The 21,958-nt window shown below is 43.3% G+C and overlaps 1 protein-coding gene across 1 annotated transcript in view; it reads right to left on the minus strand.

The window, feature by feature from the left end:
- Positions 1–20,026, minus strand: part of LOC143808732 (cytochrome P450 2K1-like) — a 99,466-nt gene extending 79,440 nt beyond the window's left edge. Inside the window, exons 1-3 of the mRNA XM_077291675.1 lie at positions 19,590–20,026; positions 17,024–17,186; positions 2,250–2,399 (exon numbers count right to left, since the gene is read on the minus strand). Of these exons, the coding sequence (XP_077147790.1) occupies positions 2,250–2,399; positions 17,024–17,186; positions 19,590–19,775 (499 nt within the window). The 5' untranslated portion in view covers positions 19,776–20,026. The remainder of the gene's footprint in view (positions 1–2,249; positions 2,400–17,023; positions 17,187–19,589) is intronic.
- Positions 20,027–21,958: the final 1,932 nt, after the last annotated feature.

Here is a 21,958-nt window from a genome sequence, read left to right on the forward strand (position 1 = left end):
ATTAGTGAGGACATGATGCAGATGTGGAGTTTTTCTATGAGTAGGCAGTGGGACTGTGGAAGGTTGGAGGTGGAGCAGGGGTGGAGCCTGGGTGGAGTCTCAAGGGGCACCAAAAATTTTGCCCAGAAATTCCTGGTGGCATTCCTGCTTGTAACCAGTGGTGCAACCAATACTCCAAAGTGTCCTAGGACAAGCTAGGTTACAGATTGCTCTTAATGATGCAAGATAATGCATCAAGCACATCTGGAACATCATTGGTCTGCAATTGAAAAGTGTGCTGCCATCAGCAGTTCTTGATAATTTGCCAAAGTGCATTCAGTATGATAGAACCTTCCTCAGACAACCATTATTAACCTCTATGATAGCAGGCAAGGCTGTAAGTGTGGGGTTTTCTGTGTGTGGCTCAGACTCCAGATTTAATAAATTAAGAGGTTTTAAAAAATGTTTCTTCTATTTTTCCATCATTTGCATGTGAGATGCACCTGTACGTAAGTTATAAATTTTGTACATATGGAATTTTCGAAAATTGGAACTGTGCTATTGCTATAGGAAAATATGCAGTAAAAAGAAGGTGATTAGCACATAAATTGGGCAATGTATAGGTGCTTCTCACAAAATTAGAATATCAAAAAGTTAATTTATTTCAGTTCTTCAATACAAAAAGTGAAACTCCTATATTATATATGTTTATTTCTGTTAATGTTGATGATTATGGCTTACAGCCAATGAAAACTTAAGTCATTATCTCAGTAAATTGGAATAATTTATAACATCATCTTGAAAAATGATTTTAAAATCCAAAATGTTGACCTACTGAAATTAATGTTCAGTAAATGCACTCAGTACTTGGTCGGGGCTCCTTTTGCATCAATTACTGCATCAATGTGGCGTGGCATGGAGGAGATCACCCTGTGCGACTGCTGAGGAGTTATGGAAGCCCAGGTTGCTTTAAAAGCAGCCTTCAGCTCATCTGCATTGTTGGGTCTGTTGTTTCATCTTCCTCCTAACAATACCTCATAGATTTTCTATGAGGTTAAGATCAGATGAGTTTGAGGGCCAATCAAGCACAGTGATACTGTTGTTTTTAAACCAGGTATTGGTGCTTTTGGCAGTGTGGACAGGGGCCAAGTCCTGCAGGAGAATCAAATTTCCATCTCCAAAAAGCTTGTCGGCAGAAGAAAGAATGAAGTGCTCTAAAATGTCCTGGTAGAAGGCTGCAGAACACAGTGTACCTACAACAGCTTATGACATGTGAAATGCAAGATTTAATTTCAACTGAAAACACCTTGGACCACTGAGCAACAGTCCAGTTCTTTTTCTCCTTGGCCCAGGTAAGATGCTTCTGGCATTGTCTATTGGTCATGAGGGGCTTGACACAAGGAAGCAACACTTGTAGCCCATTTCCTGATTATGGCTCTTGAAGCAATGACTTCAGGAGCAGTCCACTCCTTGTCAATATTCCCCAAATTTTTTAATGACCTTTTCTTAACAATCCTTTCAAGGCTGCGGTTATCCCGGTTGCTTGTGCACCTTTTTCTACCACACTTTTTCCTTCCTATAAACTTTCCATTAAAATGCTTGGATACAGCACTCATCCAGCTTCTTTAGCAATGACCTTTTGTGGCTTACCCATGATTGTGGAGAATACTGAACTAGACTGAGGAATCTTTTTAAACACTTAAGAAGCATTTTCAGGTGTTTTATTTGTTAATTATTCTAACTTACTGAAATAATGACTTTTGGGTTTGATTGGCTGTAAGCTATAATCATCAACATTAACAGAAATAACCACTTAAAATAGGTCACTCTGTTTGTAATGACTCTATCTAATATATGAGCTTCACTTTTTTGTATTGAAGAACTGAAATAAATTAACTTTTTGATGATATTCTAATTTTGTGAAAAGCACCTGTACATGTACTGCTGGTCAGTTTTTCTTTTAGTAGCAAACTCCTGTGACATGTGCCTTCCTACTCCCATTTACATCAGCCTCAGGTGGTTTTAATTAGCTTTTTAATTAGCTAGTTCCCTCCTGCCCCATAAATTGTAGGCTTTTTAGTCCAAGAGAGGTGTCTTATCAGAACAGGGACCCAGCTATATGGTATGGCTTGATGGTGGCAGTGGGGCTCACATATATTGGCCAATTTCTGCAACGATTTTGTGTTTCTGTCCAAAGGGCTTTAATAAAGACCCCAAAATGTATTGCAGCCCCCAAAAGATACACTTTTAGGATCATCATTATAACATACCTTTAAAAGAAGCAAGCATATTATTCAAGTAGACACATTCATCAGCAATTTTTTCTTCGATCGTACTTCTTCCCATGCCGTAATCCCGCAAGGTGCTGATTGTAAACCTTCTCATTGCTTTCCAGTTTTCACCATGAGAAAAGAGGATTCCTGAGAAATGTAAAAAAACCCAGAATGTCTGAAGTGAAAATTATAAATCTTATTTCATTAACATATTGAATATTTTTGTAAATGTAGGAAATCTAATTTCAGTATTAGTTCACTTAGATTGAATTTTTTCTGGATATTCCATTAATTTCCATAATAATAATAATAATCTTTAATAATTGATTTTCTTAATTTCTTTCCAATCATTTTTCATTTTCAAAGTGGTTTTTATCAGATTTATAATATACGGTTAATTCCTTTCAAAAATGTTGTCATGCATGTCCATTGGTTGTGCCAGGTATTATTTCTTATTCCTTTTCATTTACTTAGATATGAGGTGCAATTCCAAACTGTAACTGAGTGGGTGGTGGAACCACTGTGCCAAAGCCTAAGGAAGACCTGGAGCCTCACCCAATCTGACCATGGACACGCAGAAGCTAACGACACAGCAGTCCATTGAGAGACAAGCGAGGTGATCCAGGGGCTACCCCAGGACTGACCTTGGGTAGATGGCAGCTGACCCCTAGGAGCAGATAGCTGGAATGGCCCAGGATAATGTCCAACAGATGCAAGCAGGTAAACAAGATGACAGGAACCGCAGGTGCAAACAGGACACTCTGACGGAGAGATGAGCACTGGCAGGTGCAGCTGGCTCAGCTGCCATTGAGGTGAGCATTGGCGGGTGCAGCTGGCTCTGCTGCAATTGAGGTGAGCACTAGCGGGTGTAGCTGGCTCAGCTGCATTGGGGTGAGCACTGACGGGTGCAGCTGGCTCTGCTGCCATTGGTCTGAGCAGGGGCGTAACTACCGCGGTCGCAGCGGTCGCCATTGCGACCGGGCCCCGCAGGTCAGGGGCCCCGGGCCGGCAGGTCTGAGCAGGGCCAGGCTGGCCATCGGGCACTTCTGGCAAATGCCAGAAGAGCCGATGCCAGTAGTGGGCCGCTGCACTGTTCCTCCCCCGGAACCCCCCCCAGTGCCGCCGCCGCCGCATTTAACTATACCGGCGTCTATGACACCGGTATAGTTCAATGCAATGATGGGAGGAGAGAGCGTCACCTGACGCTTCCTCTCCCATCATTCCCTGCTCTGCCTCTGACAGTACACTGCGGGTGCGCAATGACGTCATATCATCGCGCACCTGCAGTGTCCTGGGCAGACTGCAGCCGCCAGGAGCAGCGCGGGCAAAAGGAAAGGTGAGGACTGGAGAGTTTTTTTTTTTTTTTTTTTTTAACCGGACTGTGGGGCCATTATCGGGGGGGGGGGGATGAGATGAGATGTGGGCTGTGCTCTATATATCCCTGTGCGGGCTCTGCTGTATATACCCCTGTGGGGGCTGTGCTGTATATATCCCTGTGCGGGCTCTGCTGTATATATCCCTGTGCGGGCTCTGCTGTATATACCACTGTGCGGGCTCTGCTGTATATACCACTGTGCGGGCTCTGCTGTATATACCACTGTGCGGGCTCTGCTGTATATAACACTGTGCGGGCTGTGCTCTATATACCACTGTGCGGGCTCTGCTGTATATAACACTGTGCGGGCTGTGCTGTATATACCACTGTGAGGGCTGTGCTCTATATATCCCTGTGCGGGCTCTGCTGTATATACCCCTGTGGGGGCTGTGCTGTATATATCCCTGTGCGGGCTCTGCTGTATATATCCCTGTGCGGGCTCTGCTGTATATACCACTGTGCGGGCTCTGCTGTATATACCACTGTGCGGGCTCTGCTGTATATACCACTGTGCGGGCTCTGCTGTATATAACACTGTGCGGGCTGTGCTCTATATACCACTGTGCGGGCTCTGCTGTATATAACACTGTGCGGGCTGTGCTGTATATACCACTGTGAGGGCTGTGCTCTATATACCACTGTGCGGGCTCTGCTGTATATAACACTGTGCAGGCTGTGCTCTATATACCACTGTGCGGGCTGTGCTCTATATACCACTGTGCGGGCTGTGCTCCATATACCACTGTGCGGGCTGTGCTCTATATACCACTGCGGGCTGTGCTCTATATACCACTGTGCGGGCTGTGCTGTATATACCACTGTGCAGGCTCTGCTGTATATACCACTGTGCGGGCTGTGCTGTATATACCACTGTGCGGGCTGTGCTGTATATACCACTGTGCGGGCTGTGCTGTATATACCACTGTGCGGGCTCTGCTGGATATACCACTGTGCGGGCTGTGCTCTATATATCCCTGTGCGGGCTCTGCTGTATATACCACTGTGCGGGCTGTGCTGGATATACCACTGTGCGGGCTGTGCTGTATATACCACTGTGCGGGCTGGGCTGTATATACCACTGTGCGGGCTCTGCTGTATATACCACTGTGCGGGCTCTGCTGTATATACCACTGTGCGGGCTGTGCTGGATATACCACTGTGAGGGCTGTGCTGTATATACCCCCTGTGCTGGCTGTGCTGTATATACCCCTGTGCGGGCTGTGCTGTATATACCCCTGTGCGGGCTGTGCTGTATATACCCCTGTGCGGGCTGTGCTGTATATACCACTGTGCGGGCTGTGCTGGATATACCACTGTGCGGTCTGTGCTGGATATACCACTGTGCGGTCTGTGCTGGATATACCACTGTGCGGTCTGTGCTGGATATACCACTGTGAGGGCTGTGCTGGATATACCACTGTGCGGTCTGTGCTGGATATACCACTGTGCGGTCTGTGCTGGATATACCACTGTGCAGTCTGTGCTGGATATACCACTGTGAGGGCTGTGCTCTATATACCCCCTGTGCTGGCTGTGCTGTATATACCCCTGTGCGGGCTGTGCTGTATATACCCCTGTGCGGGCTGTGCTGTATATACCCCTGTGCGGGCTGCGCTGGATATACCACTGTGAGGGCTGTGCTGGATATACCACTGTGCGGTCTGTGCTGGATATACCACTGTGCGGTCTGTGCTGGATATACCACTGTGCGGTCTGTGCTGGATATACCACTGTGCGGGCTGTGCTGGATATACCACTGTGCGGGCTGTGCTGGATATACCACTGTGCGGTCTGTGCTGGATATACCACTGTGCGGTCTGTGCTGGATATACCACTGTGCAGTCTGTGCTGGATATACCACTGTGAGGGCTGTGCTCTATATACCCCCTGTGCTGGCTGTGCTGTATATACCCCTGTGCGGGCTGTGCTGTATATACCCCTGTGCGGGCTGTGCTGTATATACCCCTGTGCGGGCTGTGCTGGATATACCACTGTGAGGGCTGTGCTGTATATACCCCCTGTGCTGGCTGTGCTGTATATACCCCTGTGCGGGCTGTGCTGTATATACCCCTGTGCGGGCTGTGCTGTATATACCCCTGTGCGGGCTGTGCTGTATATACCACTGTGCGGGCTGTGCTGGATATACCACTGTGCGGTCTGTGCTGGATATACCACTGTGCGGTCTGTGCTGGATATACCACTGTGCGGTCTGTGCTGGATATACCACTGTGAGGGCTGTGCTGGATATACCACTGTGCGGTCTGTGCTGGATATACCACTGTGCGGTCTGTGCTGGATATACCACTGTGCAGTCTGTGCTGGATATACCACTGTGAGGGCTGTGCTCTATATACCCCCTGTGCTGGCTGTGCTGTATATACCCCTGTGCGGGCTGTGCTGTATATACCCCTGTGCGGGCTGTGCTGTATATACCCCTGTGCGGGCTGCGCTGGATATACCACTGTGAGGGCTGTGCTGGATATACCACTGTGCGGTCTGTGCTGGATATACCACTGTGCGGTCTGTGCTGGATATACCACTGTGCGGTCTGTGCTGGATATACCACTGTGCGGGCTGTGCTGGATATACCACTGTGCGGGCTGTGCTGGATATACCACTGTGCGGTCTGTGCTGGATATACCACTGTGCGGTCTGTGCTGGATATACCACTGTGCAGTCTGTGCTGGATATACCACTGTGAGGGCTGTGCTCTATATACCCCCTGTGCTGGCTGTGCTGTATATACCCCTGTGCGGGCTGTGCTGTATATACCCCTGTGCGGGCTGTGCTGTATATACCCCTGTGCGGGCTGTGCTGGATATACCACTGTGAGGGCTGTGCTGTATATACCCCCTGTGCTGGCTGTGCTGTATATACCCCTGTGCGGGCTGTGCTGTATATACCCCTGTGCGGGCTGTGCTGTATATACCCCTGTGCGGGCTGTGCTGTATATACCACTGTGCGGGCTGTGCTGGATATACCACTGTGCGGTCTGTGCTGGATATACCACTGTGCGGTCTGTGCTGGATATACCACTGTGCGGTCTGTGCTGGATATACCACTGTGAGGGCTGTGCTGGATATACCACTGTGCGGTCTGTGCTGGATATACCACTGTGCGGTCTGTGCTGGATATACCACTGTGCAGTCTGTGCTGGATATACCACTGTGAGGGCTGTGCTCTATATACCCCCTGTGCTGGCTGTGCTGTATATACCCCTGTGCGGGCTGTGCTGTATATACCCCTGTGCGGGCTGTGCTGTATATACCCCTGTGCGGGCTGCGCTGGATATACCACTGTGAGGGCTGTGCTGGATATACCACTGTGCGGTCTGTGCTGGATATACCACTGTGCGGTCTGTGCTGGATATACCACTGTGCGGTCTGTGCTGGATATACCACTGTGCGGGCTGTGCTGGATATACCACTGTGCGGGCTGTGCTGGATATACCACTGTGCGGTCTGTGCTGGATATACCACTGTGCGGTCTGTGCTGGATATACCACTGTGCAGTCTGTGCTGGATATACCACTGTGAGGGCTGTGCTCTATATACCCCCTGTGCTGGCTGTGCTGTATATACCCCTGTGCGGGCTGTGCTGTATATACCCCTGTGCGGGCTGTGCTGTATATACCCCTGTGCGGGCTGCGCTGGATATACCACTGTGAGGGCTGTGCTGGATATACCACTGTGCGGTCTGTGCTGGATATACCACTGTGCGGTCTGTGCTGGATATACCACTGTGCGGTCTGTGCTGGATATACCACTGTGCGGGCTGTGCTGGATATACCACTGTGCGGGCTGTGCTGGATATACCACTGTGCGGGCTGTGCTGGCACCCAACACCATGTTGCAGTGCAGGAGATTCCTGCAACAGTCCGAGGCGTATCTAGGGGAAGCGGGGCGGGGGAAGGTGGGGGGGTTGTGGTGGCGGGGGAAGGTGGGGGGGGGGTAGGGGGGGGTAGGGGGGGGCCCATTTGGAAGTTCGCACCGGGGCCCATAACTTTGTAGTTACGCCACTGGGTCTGAGCACTGGTGGGTGCATCTGGATCTGCAGCCATTGAAGGAAGCACTGGCGGGAGCAGCAGACTGAGATGCTAGTCCAGGGACCTGAGAACTGACAAGTATGGTAAGAACAAACTTAACATTGCACAGGCATCTCCATGTTGGAGGAGGCAGTTTAAATAGTAAGAGACCTCCAGCTATTGGCTGGGGACACTTTAGAGGAACGCACGCAGCACCATTAAGAAAGAAGAAGGGTGCATGCGCACTCTCAGCACAGTGCCTGGAGACCTGCTAGGAGTGCGTGCACCCCGAGCAGCAGGAGACGTGGAAGTAGCAGGACAGGAGCCTTGGCGGTGAGTACATTGATGTCTCTGCAGGCAGAGATGCAGGCGCTATACAAACATTACCTTTTGACAGTTGTGGCACTATTACTAGGAGGAAGCAGGCAAGTTTTGTATCCTGTACAACCCATTTCAATAAATATCCAATCTTATTTATTGCATTCAACAAACAAAACTGTTCTCATGGCATTGACAATTCATAAAGGGGTGCATTGGTGATTTTTCTTCTTCCTAGCTGCCACTACTGCTCATTTCTGACTCTGTGTGATGTTATAATGGGCACCTTTCAATACCCACGGGCCATCAGAAATCTAAACTATCATGTATGTGAACTATCACATCACATACATATTTCTAAAATGTGTCTAATCTTTGATGATCTCTAGGCCTTGAGATAGTTGGCAACCTTCTCAAATTTGCTAGACCTGTCAACATTTTTTAGAAACATTCATGGCCTATTAAGAGTCAAAAGTGTGATGATTCCACCACTCATGGTTTCGCAGTGATGCTGTGAATGACGGTAAGGGATCGAAAGTTGGCTGAGCTGTGAGGATTGTGAGTGACAGCTCTACTGTCCAGTCTGAGGCAGATGTGTGTGTATATTGAACCTGGTAGTTTCTGTGGGATCTCCTTCAGGTGTCAGCTATTCTGGGTGATTACAGGGATAATAAGCACTCTGACAGTTGTCAGACCTTTGCCAATTGTAGGTTTGCTCAAATGGTGAGTGTGTTTGCTCTGTACTCTTAGTTGTATTCTGATCTTCGTTGTTGACCTAGTATCTATCTTTTTGACCTTCCTTTTGACTCGCCCCTTTGTCCTGATTTGCTACCTTCCTGATATTCTGACCACAAACTGTTACTTGGTTACATTTTTGTCTATCCCCTTTGTCTATGACTCTATGAGCCCTCTTAGCACTGACCTTGGACCTCTTAACTATCCTGCCTAGCGGTAAGTTTGTTAGTAGTGACTAGCGTGACAAAAAGGTAAGTAAATATCCGAGTTAAAAGCTGTATGTACGCAAAGTCCTACCAAAAGTGACTAGACTGGCTGGGTTTGTGGACATTCCCAAGCAAAATTTCCAGGGTAGGTCTAGGGTCAGGACTTAAATGTCCCTTTGTCTGCCAACATCAATGTTGGTGTTTATAAATGCACTTCTCATGAAAATCCAGGCTCTAATCTCTGCTCATACTCAACCCAATTTTGTCCAACCAATCTTGTTTGGCAATGATAAGTAAAGGTAAATCAGGAAATCAGTGTTTCCAAAAGATTACTTTGAAAGTGGCAGCAATTTGCACATTTTTGGGGTTTGAATATGGTGGAAAATGGATGGCTGAGGGAGCAATCTTGACAAAAGGGACAGAACAGTAGCTATAAAAGTTGGCAAATACTTTGTACTAGGCTTCCTATAATAAAGGAAGCAATGGTCAACTATGGTACATACTTTAACCCCTTCAAGACGCAGCCCTTTTTGGTTTTTGCTTTTTGTTCCTCTCCTTCCCAGAGCCATAATGTTTTTATTTTTCCGTCAATATGGCCATGTGAGGGCTCATATTTTGTGGGACAAGATGTACTTTTGAACGACACCATTGGTTTTACATGTCTTGTACTAGAAAATGGGAAAAAAATTCCAAGTGTGGTGAAATTGCAAAAAAGTGTAATCCCACACTGGTTTTTTGTTTGGCTTTTTTGCTAGGTTCACTAAATGCTAAAACTGACCTGCCATTTTGATTCTCCATGTCATTATGAGTTCATAGACACCAAACATTTCTAGGTTATTATTTATCTAAGTGGTGAAAAAAAAATCCAAACTTTGCTAAAAAAAAAGAAAAATGGGGCCATTTTCCGATACCCGTCGCGTTTCCAGTTTTCGGGATCTCCGGTCGGGTGAGGGCTTATATTTGTGTGCTGATCTGACATTTTTAATGATACCACTTTTGTGCAGATGCGTTCTTTTGATCGCCCTTTATTGCATTTTAATGCAATGTCGCAGCCACCAAAAAAAACGTAATTCTGGCGTTTTTAAAATTTTTCTTGCTACGCCGTTTAGCGATCAGGTTAATCCTTTTTTTTTTAATTGATAGATCGGGTGATTCTGAACACGGCGATACCAAATATGTGTATATTTGTTTTTTTTTAATTGTTTGATTTTGATTGGGGCTAAAGGGGGGTGATTTAAACTTTTATATTTTTTTATTTTGTTCTTATTTTTTACAACTTTTTTTTTTACTTTTGCCATGCTTCAATAGCCTCCATGGGAGGTTAAAAGCTGGCACAACTAGATCGGCTCTGCTACATAGCAGCGATCATCAGATCGCTGCTATGTAGCTGAATTACAGGCTTGCTATGAGCGCCGACCACAGGGTGGCTCTCACAGCAAGCCAGCATCAACGACCATAGAGGTCTCAAGGAGACCTCAGATTGTGATGCCGATGCATTGCTGACCGCCGATCACATGACAGGGGTCGGCGATGCGCGCATTTCCGGCCCGATGGCCAGAAGCGGTAGTTATATGCACAATAGCTAATTTCTGATCTAATATCAAAAGAATCATTTTCATCCTACTTTTTCTTCTAGTCTTAATCCTAAGAAGTATATAACCCAGAAGTAGAGAGAAGCAATCATATGATTTGTTCCAGGGCTAGAACAAATGATCCAGTCTTGGCTGATTTATGTAGTGGATGGGATAAGCGGGTAATTCCACTGTCTCAGTATCATACCAATAATAAACAATCGTCCATAGATTTGACCTCGCATACTGTAACTGGCAGACAACATTTTAAGGATGCATATAGTAGATGTGTCCACTGGAGACGAGTGAATCAATTCAATGCAAATCAAATTTGTGCCAAATTTTAGGAATTCTCTGAACATGAAATATTCACACAATGCTTCGATTGGATCCATGCAAAGTGCTTAAAATTTAAGACATTGCCAAATATTGCAATAATGTCCATAAAGTAGAAAAAGGGAAGTGCTCACCATTCCTACTGCAATTCTTAATTCAATGATGTACATTCATGGTAGTGGAAGACATGCAAGTGAACAAATATGGACTACAGCCATTTCATGCTGTGTGTGCTTCTACAAGTCCAACAGTTAAGCACTCCAATTTTTATTTTGACAACCTCAACATAATTTTTTTTTATTTATTTATGTTAACTTTTATAGTGCCTTTAATCTCTGAAATGCTTTACAGACATCGGCATCATTGTCCCCATTGTGGCTCACAATCAAACTTCCCTATCAGTATATTTTTGGAGTGTGTGATAAAATTAGAGAAACTAGAGGAAACGTACTGTACAATACTGTCCTTGGTGTGATTTGAATCCAGGACCCCAATGCTGCAAAGCTAAAGTGGACAATATCCTGACAAGTCAGTAATACCACTAGAAGCTGCACTTCACATCACAATCACTGACTGGCCACATGCAGACATACAATAATAAGCAAAAGGGTGACAATGTTTTGAACTTTTGACTTTCAGGCTCCATATCTCACCATCCACTACTGCTTCGATCGTGAGACGACCATCATTTTATAGACAATCATCTTGGCTATTCCATATATAAATTTGACTTGTAACTATTTAGCATATGATTAGTTATGCAAATTCTTGCCATGTTACTGCATTGTTACTGTTTTCCTCCTGTTGGTGGGAAAAATCTTTTTCTTCCTGTATACTACAAAATACAACCTGTTCTCACATTCACTAATAGCTGAGTGTGATATTAGGGTGATTCCCAAATGAAAGGTCATTGACTCAAATTGAGGAGCAGCCATGAAGAAGATTCCCCAAGAAAATAGAAACAGCATCATCCAACTCATCGATAGCGGTCTCTAGGCCAAGAAAATTTCCCAACTGTATTGAGTGCCATGACAGTTGGAAGAAGTCCATTCATTCAAAAGCCAAGAGGTGGACGTCCAGGCAAAATATTGGAGTCAATAAGTCATTTCACCACAAAGGTCTATCAGTTCTTGTGCAACAAACACAGCAGAGGAGGTGGGTCATATGCTTCGTAATAGTGAGTTCACAGACATTCAAGCAAACACTGTGCAATGCACTTTACACAAGTCTGAAATAGTGGCTCGATAAAAGGTAAAGAAGCCTCAACTTCAATAGAAGTTAAAAGAAGTGTCGGCTCGAGTTTTCAAAAATGTACGGTAGGTGGACAGCAGAAGATTGGAAACTGGTGATTTGGAGCAATGGGACGAAAGTCAATAAACCAGGCTCTGATGGGTGAAATTGGGTCTGAAAGATAGAAAAAGAGGCTAATGGATCGAGAAATTTTATTAACTGTCACGTTTGTTGGAGAAGCCTGATAATATGAGGTTATTTTACTCCAAAAGCATTGGATTCTTGAATAGGATTTATGATGGTCTCCATGCTGAGCTGTATGTGAGTATCCTACAAGATGAGTTACTTCATACTATGATTATGAAAAGGATGACACAGTGTTCCAGAAGGACAACGACGCAAAGCATACGTCAATATTGGCGAAGAAATGGTTCAATGACAATTAAGTAGAGGTGCTGGACTGGCCCTCACAGTCGCCAGACCTAAACTCAAATTGAACACTTGTGGGTAGAGTTGAAAAAAAAAAAAAAAAAACAGTATACATACCCAAGCGAGTCGACCATTATGCACCAACATGGGGAAGGTGTAGAAGGGATCGGGGATCATATTTTGGTAGAGACATGTTTCAATCTGAATGAGAGCAGGCCCAGACAGTACTGAAAGCCAATGGTGGATTTACAAAATATTAACAAAATAATACAAATTAAAATTTAGATTTTTAAAACCAAAACAGTAACAATGCAGTGACATGACAAGAATCTGCATAACTAATTACACGCTAAATAGTTGCGAGTCAAATGTATGTATGAGATATCCAAGATGATTGTCTGTAACATGATGGTCATTTTACATTAGAACCTATAGTGAATGGTGAGATATGGAGCCTGAAAGTCAAGAGTTCAAAACATTGTTCCCATTTTGCTAGTCACTGTATGACATAAGCATCTCCAGACAGAAAATCGCCAAATCATTTTTATTTTTAGAAAGCTGCTGATCTTGGGTCACAAATCTTGTGATAGTTTGAGGAAACAGAATTGGTTAGGAAGGACCCAACTGTATAGTGGCTTGTGTGTGTCAGTATAGGGACATCAGACTTCAGTGGGTACTGATGAATTGATGACTGTGGCATCAGGACACCCCTATTGTACTTTGGTGACATTATTGAGTACAAGAGCTACACAACAGATGTTACAACACAGGCAGTGAGAGAACTGCAGAAGGTCAGGAGATCAGCCTTGGTAGCACATAGAATTTAGTAATGAATCAGTGTTAGTAGCCTTAGGTTTTTTGAAGGGAAGTCAAACCATTTTTTTTAAATTTCAAACATGGGTCCATGGCGTCTTCAAATTAAAATAAAAACACTTCACATGATGAACCCTACTGTCTAGGGAAAATTCCCATATGGGCCAACGACATTTTATGCAACGCTTTTGACAGCTCAAAAATGACAACATATTGCATGACTCAAAAATATATACAACACTATAACTATAGATGACATAGACAAAAAATACAGTACAATAATCACAATCTAGTATTAAATTAGTCAGGTATATACTTAAGTAAAAAAAGATTGCATTTATAACCTTGACCTCTGGTATATTGTGCCCACAATTCTGGAATAAATTTACATCACCGAATAGGCGACTACAATGACACCTCAAGAGACCAAGTGCAGAGCCCTTGGCTAAAATCAATAATAAAGATGGATAAATTATACAACGTTTACCATATATCTAAGATCAACAACTTCTGATGAGTTTATCAGTCACTCCATAAACCAAGAATGACATTATCAGGTCCAACAAAAGCTAAATCAACCATACATGGATGATGATGTTGACTATCCTAAAGTAGCTATCATGACATCGAAGCACCGCAGTCCATTACACAGCACAAAATTACATATTTCTCTGCCATGCCATATTTTTTAACATCTGGCAAATATTCTTAATCCATTATGTGTATTTGACACTAGAGGAGCATAGCAGTTGGCACTGTTATTAGGTCACTTTGACCTTAACTGTCGATAAGGAGGCATTGTAACTAGCACTCTTAAGGAGGCAGTTTAGGTGGCTTTTAGTCATGTGCGAGTGTACTCGTTGCTCGGGTTTTCCCGAGCATGCTCGGGTGCTCTCCGAGTATTTGTTAGTGTTCGGAGATTTAGTTTTCATCACAGCAGCTGAATGATTTACAGCTACTACCCAGCCTGAGCACATGTGGGGGTTGACTGGTTGCTAGGGAATCCCCACATGTGCTCAAGCTGTCTAATAGCCGCAAATCATGCTGCTGAGGTTAAGAAAACTTAATCTCTGAGCAGTTACAAATACTCGGAGACCACCCGAGCGTGCTCGGGGAAAACCCGAGCAACAAGTACTCTCGCTCATCACTAGTGGCTTTCTATTGGAAACACTATGCTAAATAATTTCATCCTGTAGCATTGTATAAAAACCAAACAGCAAGTGAAAATGTTGCTATGGTTCGATGTATTGTAAGATAGATAATGGGTAAATTTCCACTCTTGTAATTACTTTGTGATACTAGTGCTCTGAAGAATTTAGAAATCCTGAAACAGAAATGTTGTGGCATCGTTTTTGTATATTTAACAGTTAAAGAACAGAAATGTCAGTTAATGATTCTTAGACAGATTAGATAACTGAAGAAAGTGTCAAAGAGTTAGAAACAAATAAGGACAGAACGTACAGTATTAATTTACTAGTTGTTTGAAATGATCCTCATACGTAGGCTTTTCAAATATATTTATCATTGGTAGTGTTGAGCGATACCTTCCGATATTCAAAAGTATCGGTATCGGATTGGATCGGCCGATATCCAAAAAATATCGGATATCGCCGAAACCCGATACCAATACAAGTCAATGGGACACAAATATTGGAACGTAAATCAGCCCTTTCTGTCCTTATATATGCTGTTCTGGAGGGGGGAAGAGTGTGGGCGGTGCGTGGGCGGACACTGAGTGTCTGTGTGTGCAGGCGGGGTCTGTGAGGGCCTGCCAGGGATCTAATTCTATGCGGCGCTGTATCCAGGCTGCCCAGGCTCTATGCGGCGTGCTGGGGCTCGATGCGGCGTGGGGGGGTCTCAGTGCGGGAATCATCCGATGGGACTACAAGACCCATCGGGCTATGCCTGCTACACTGACAGTGATTGACACATTAGCCAATGATGGGACAGTAGTAGTCCCATCATCCGGCTAATGTGTTGAATGAAAAAAAAAAAAAACTCCATACATGCTACATACATACATACATACATACATACATATATGCTACATTCATACATACATACATGTTACATACATTCTACATACATACTGTACATACATACATGCTATATACTACATACATACACACATGCTACATACATACATGCATGCTACATACATGCTACATACATACATACATACTACATACATCCATACATACAGTACATACATACAGTCATACAGTACATTAAACATAGATTACATACTCCCCATTACTTGTCATTTTGATCCCCGAAGCCAGTGTCATCTGTAAAAAAACCAATGATGATCTCCCGTGGAGAGCAGCAGCAACAGCTGCCCGCACAGACACACGCAGTCTCCGCCCACACTCCATTATATTGATTTTTGCACTGTGGGGACTTCCGATTCCGATATCGCAGAAATATCGGAACTCGGTATCAGAATTCTGATACAGCGAATATCGGCCGATACCCGATATTTGCAGTATCGGAATGCTCAACACTAATTATTGGATAATAGTGAAAAGTGAGTTTTGCCTAATGCTGGCTCTGTGAAGGCATGACATGATGCAGGGATACAAAGATAGTCAATAGGGAACCCCCCTATTATGCGCTCCGCCCCCGCAGTTCTGTATTAAGGAGAAGACAGTGTATTCATTTTGCCTGTTTTTTCATGAAATCCATTATGTAGTGAACCATATCCTATAAAATATTGAAAATTACATAATCAGATAGCACTGACATTTCAGTTCAGACCAAGCAGGACATAACTATAGAAGATAGAAGGGGTTTAGCTATACTCCTAGAGGGGGTCCAATGCTACGTCTGTCATATAGGAAGAAGACAGCAGTATTATAAGTTGCCATTGGTAATTCAAGGTTGGGTTTGTTACATATTTCCACTCAGCCTCAGAAACCGTCAGTTACAGCTCTGCGGGGGGCACAGGTTTAATTATATCTGGCCTTGTGGTCTAAGAGAATATAAAAAGTTCCATATGAGGTTAACAGTAGTGATGAGTGAATCCGTCAAGCATTGGGAAGTTTCCTCCAATTTGGGCAAGAAATTAGATTTGCATCAAATTTTTCAATTTGAGTCAGTCTAATATGGTTCACTACTGCACATGTGGAATAATGGTGATCAATGGGAATATGATGTATCCACTGTGCAACTGTATGATTGACTGATTACATTGATGGCTCTGACAAAATTGTATAAATTTTGACTTCACCCCCTGATATTATCTGAGTGTTATATGTAGCAACTGGAAATACAAATGACTACATATATTGCACTATTGTTATTATGACATAGCCACTAGTGATGAGCGAGTATACTCGTTGCTGGGGTTTTCCGAGCACGTTAATGTGGTCTCCAAGTATTTGTTAGTGCTCGGAGACTTAGTTTTTCGTTGCCGCAGATGCATGATTTATGGCTGCTAGACAGGCTGAATACATGTGTAGAATGACTGTTTCTTAGGGAATTCCCACATGTACTCAGGCTTTCCAGCAGCTGTAAATCATGCAGCTGAGGCCACGAAAACTAAATCTCCAAGCACTTGCAAATACTCGGAGACCACCCGAGCGTGCTCAGGAAAACTCGAGCAATGAGTGTACTCGCTCATCTCTAATAGCCACTTTTTCATGCGTTTTTTTCCCTAAATCGTAGGTTAGAGGAAAAAATTATGCAACACAATAAATCAAACTAACAATATAAAAAAAATATTGATAACTTACCCATTCCTTTGTCCATATCGTGAAATATTTTAAGCCTTCCTCTTCCCCCAAACTCTTCAGCATTGTTGACAAGTGCATCTCTTACGGTCTCATATCCAGCGAGAACCACCATTTTTTTTGTGCCCAAGTAAAAGGTAAAAACTGGACCATATTTCTCTGCAAGCTTAAAATCGATAGTGAAAATATAATTAGGACAGGTACACTTAATTGGTGGAAAAAGTTGAACTTGATGGACTTAGGGTTTTTTTCAACCTATGTAACTACTTTACAATATTCCAGTGCTACAGATAGTCCACTTTATTATTCATCCCAGGGCTGTACTCTTGTGATACTACCCTGCAAAATCTTACCAGAACACAAAAGCCTCTTTATCCAGCCTATCGGCTGGGTGCCAATGCTTATGTAACCTAACGTCAGCTAATCCGTACTGGTCTGGCTTCTGCATCTCCTGATAAATTTAGCTGATACTTTGCATGCTTTGGTTTAATATGCAGGCACGAACAAATTTCCATCTCGTCGTGATTCCAAAAAAGTACTCACCTACGATAGGTACTAGTCCACGTTGCTTGAGTGGGACAAAAAAAATTGTCAAAATTTGCTAATTATTGGGTTAGAAAGCACTGCCAGAAGATCTATTATTTATTTATATAGCCCCATTAATTTTGACAGCACCCACTTGGAATCACAATCTAAATTCACTATCAGTATTTCTTTGTAGCGTGGGAGGAAACCGAAGAACCTGGAGGAAACCCCCAGAAAAACACAGGGAGCACATGCAACATATTGTCCATGGCAGGACTTTGAACACAAGACCCCAGTGCTAACCACTGAGCCACAGTGCTTCCCTTCCGAAATATTTTTTTTTAAACATCTGTTACCTTTGTTTGCCCAAGTATCTATTACTGTTAGCTTGGTTGCTTTGCACCACTGGGGTCAAGGGTTCAAATCCCACCAAGGAGAACATCTGTGTGGGTTTTCTGCAGGTACTCTACTTTCTTTCCGTATTCCAAAGAATTTCTAAAATTGTTCGCTAGGGTTGAGCGACCTTGACTTTTTTAAGGTCGAGTCATGTTTCGCGAAACCCGACTGTTGGATAAGTCGAGTCGGGCGAAATCGGCCGATTACTGCGCAAAGTCGAGGATCGGCCGGAACACGAAACCCTATGCACGTCAATGGGTATTATTTATTTTTTTTTTTCGTCCTCCTCCTCCTCCTCCTCCTCCGTCCCAGCACAGAGAATTTCGTTTTACACATTCCAAATCGCTACTGCGCACAAGCGATAAAATGATGATAGGCGTGCACGCCCTAACCCCTATGTCATCACTCTGCCCACGCTCCTTCATTGGCTGAAAAAATGGCGCTAAACACGTCATACGAAACGCGACTTTGGCGCCAAGATCGCGTACCGCATGGCCGACAGGGATCGGGTCGGGTTTCATGAGACGCCGACTTTACCAAAAGTCGGCGACTTATGAAAATGAACGATCCGTTTCGCTCAACCCTATTGTTCGCTCCAAAAAGAAAAGTGATGATTAGGTTCTTAAAGTTCTGTGGAATGAACAGCACTATGTGCATTTATTTTAATTCCACAGCGCTTTAAAAACATCATTGTTTTCATCCACTTTGGGGCTCACAATCTAAACTTCCTATCAGTGCGTCTTTACAACATGGGGAGAACATAAAGACTCCTTGTGGATGTTTTCCTTGGAAGGACTGGAACCCAGAACCTCAGCGCTGTAAAGCAACAACGCTAACCACTGAGCCCCTATGGTAAGCAAGCAAAAATAAATAAATACGGTCATCCTCAATTGGTTTCATCCATTTGATGGACATTTTTGAAGTTGACCTCATTTTGTACATGTACTTTTTTCATCTTCTCCCTACCCTGCACCCTCCAGATCCAGGCACCTGCTCTACATCCTAGACTTGCAGTGATAGAACTGTAGATCGATAAATGCACAGTTTGAGGATTGTTCCCCCCCAAAATTTCCAGAAATATTCATTTTTTAGAGCAAATAAACAACACAATTTGACATCAAGTCTAGTTTTCTATATATATTTGCAGGAATAACTATTGAGTTAAAAGGGTTGTAGAGGATAAGAAAAACTTGATTGCTATCATACAAACTACAAACCAGCACCACACTTATCCCAAGGTTATGTGGGGTAGTGCAGCTCCGATCTCTTTTATTTGTTATTTAATATCTAGTCCCTTCTTAACATCTGTATCCAATGGGTTGTGATCCAAGTCTCAGGACCACCAACTGATCAGTGAAAAACAATCCTACAGTAGGCTGTTTAGCAAGTAGAAACACTGAGCTCCTGCATAAGCATGCGCAGAGCAGTGCGTATGCTCAATAGAAAATCTATGAGCCCAAACGTGGCTCTATGCACCCACGTGCAGTAACTCAGCACACTAGTGGGTCCCAGGACCCAAACCTACAATAATTTGCTACATATGTTAGGAAGTGAATAGACATTGAATAAATATAGGTGTTTTTTGTAACCCTGAATATACTTTGTATCTTTAGATTTCTTAGATTCTGTATGATGTGAAATCTCTTACCTCTAGATAAGTCAGCTGAGGCTTCTTCAAATTGAGAATATGCAAATTCCCAATCAGTGGCCAGCGTCTTGGTCCAGGAGGAGAATTTGCAGTGTTGCTTTTATTCCAACTTTTCAGAACATTCACAATATATAAAAAAGTTAAAACAAGCACAAAGAAGGTAGCTAAAGAGATCTCTAAAGCCATGGCTGAGACCAGAGCTGATGTAACGTCTGAACCTGGCAGAGCCCACACCCGACTGACTCTTGTGCCCCACCTAGCACTCAATCACATATCACATAATGACAGTGAATACAGGTGGGGAAAGAGTACCAGACTGTAAGAGCAACGGGAAAGTCAATTTAAGGACAGCAAGAGCCAAGAGGCTTATAAAACAAAAGCCAATGCAGTGACTCCTTGCAAAGCTTGTCCACTTTATTTTATCAGATGTGTTGGGGTCAAACTTTTGTAGCAACCACTAATATATACTGGAAGTACTACAGGTTCTCCTTGCTCCTCAAAGCTCTCTTGTTCTCCCAATGACCGATGGTAAAGTAACAAGGAACCAAACCTGTGTATCAACCTCTAAGGCTATGTTCACATGTTCATTTTTGCTGTAGTTTTTTTACTGTGGTTTGTATGCGAGTTTATGTAAATTTAAAGCTGTTTTTATAGTACCAGGAAAAGCTATGAGATTTCAGAAATCTCATGGACACACATTGGTCTTTTTTCCTGACTGATTTGGAAAACTTGTGTTTTTGAAAACTGCAGCATGTCACTTCTTTTGGCATTTTTTCAGCATTTTTTTAATGACAGATTCCCTTTTAAGATTAGTTGCACAGATATGTATGAACTGTAATTACAATAGACATAGAGACCAGCCTTTGCACAGTAAAAAGCAATGAATAAGTACAAAAACGTAGCAAAAATGCAAACAAAATGCAGTGATCAGGTTTTGCTGTGTAGGTATATAATTATGTGAAACTCATTTTTTTGGCGATTTTTCCCAAGTTTAAATCATAATGTCTTGGTTTCCTCACCTGAGATGGCAGTTGGAATTAGAACAGTTTAATTAAATTAGTGATGTGTAAAAGGAAACACTGGCCGACCAAGGTGTGAAATTGAGCAATGCCTGAGCAGCTAAATGGCAGACCAAAGTGTAAAAGTAAACAGTGTTTTGAAAACTCAATGTACTGTCAATATCTTAACCCCTTCATGACCTTGGGATTTTCCATTTTTCCGTGTTTGTTTTTCGCTCCCCTCCTTCCCAGAGCCATAACTTTTTTATTTTTCCGTCAATTTGGCCATGTGAGGGCTTATTTTTTGTGGGATGAGTTGTACTTGTGAACGACATCATTGGTTTTAGCATGTTGTGTACTAGAAAACGGGCAAAAAATTCCAAGTGCAGTGAAATTGCAAAAAAAGTGCAGTCCCACACTTGTTTTTTGGTTGGCTTTTTTCCTAGGTTCACTAAATGCTAAAACTGACCTGCCATTATGATTCTCTAGGTCAGTACGAGTTCATAGACACCTAACATGACTAGATTATTTTTTACCTAAGTGGTGAAAAAAAGTTCCAAAATTTGCTTAAAAAAAAAAAAACCCACGCCATTTTCCGATACTCGTAGCGTCTCCATTTTTCCTGATCTGGGGTCGGCTGAGGGCTTATTTTTTGCGTGATGAACTGATGTTTTTAATGATAGCATTTTGGTGCATATATGTTCTTTTGATCGCCTGTTATTGCATTTTAATGCAATGTTGCGGCGACCAAAAAAAACGTAATTCTGGCGTTTCGAATTTTTTTCTCGCTACGCCGTTTAGCGATCAGGTTAATGCTATTTTTTATTGATAGATAGGGCGATTCTAAACGCGGAGATTACAAATATGTGTAAGTTTAATTTTTTTTTTATTGATTTATTTTGATTGGGGCGAAAGGCGGTGATTTAAACTTCTATATATTTTTTATTTTTTTCACATTTTTTTAAACTTTTTTTTTTTACTTTTGCCATGTTCAATAGCCTCCATGGGAGGCTAGAAGCAGGCACAGCATGATCGCCTCTGCTACATAGCAGCGATCTGCTGTTCGCTTCTATGTAGCAGAAAATCAGGTGTGCTGTGAGCGCCGACCACAGGGTGGCGCTCACAGCTGCCGGGGATCCGTAACCATAGAGGTCTCAAGGACCTCTATGGTTACTATTCTGAAGGATCGCCGACCTCTGATCATGTGACGGGGGTCGGCGATGCCATCATTTCCGGCCGCCCGGCCGGATGCGGTGTGTTATGACCCCAATGGCAGAGGGTCTCAGAAATATTTACTAAGTCTGCAAACACAAGAACCAGCTCATAGGGCAGTGGTAACTGGGCTGACCATATATCTAATCCTAGCACCAC

Source organism: Ranitomeya variabilis, chromosome 2, assembly GCF_051348905.1.
Source record: "Ranitomeya variabilis isolate aRanVar5 chromosome 2, aRanVar5.hap1, whole genome shotgun sequence".
In the NCBI taxonomy this organism is placed as follows: Eukaryota; Metazoa; Chordata; class Amphibia; order Anura; family Dendrobatidae; genus Ranitomeya; species Ranitomeya variabilis.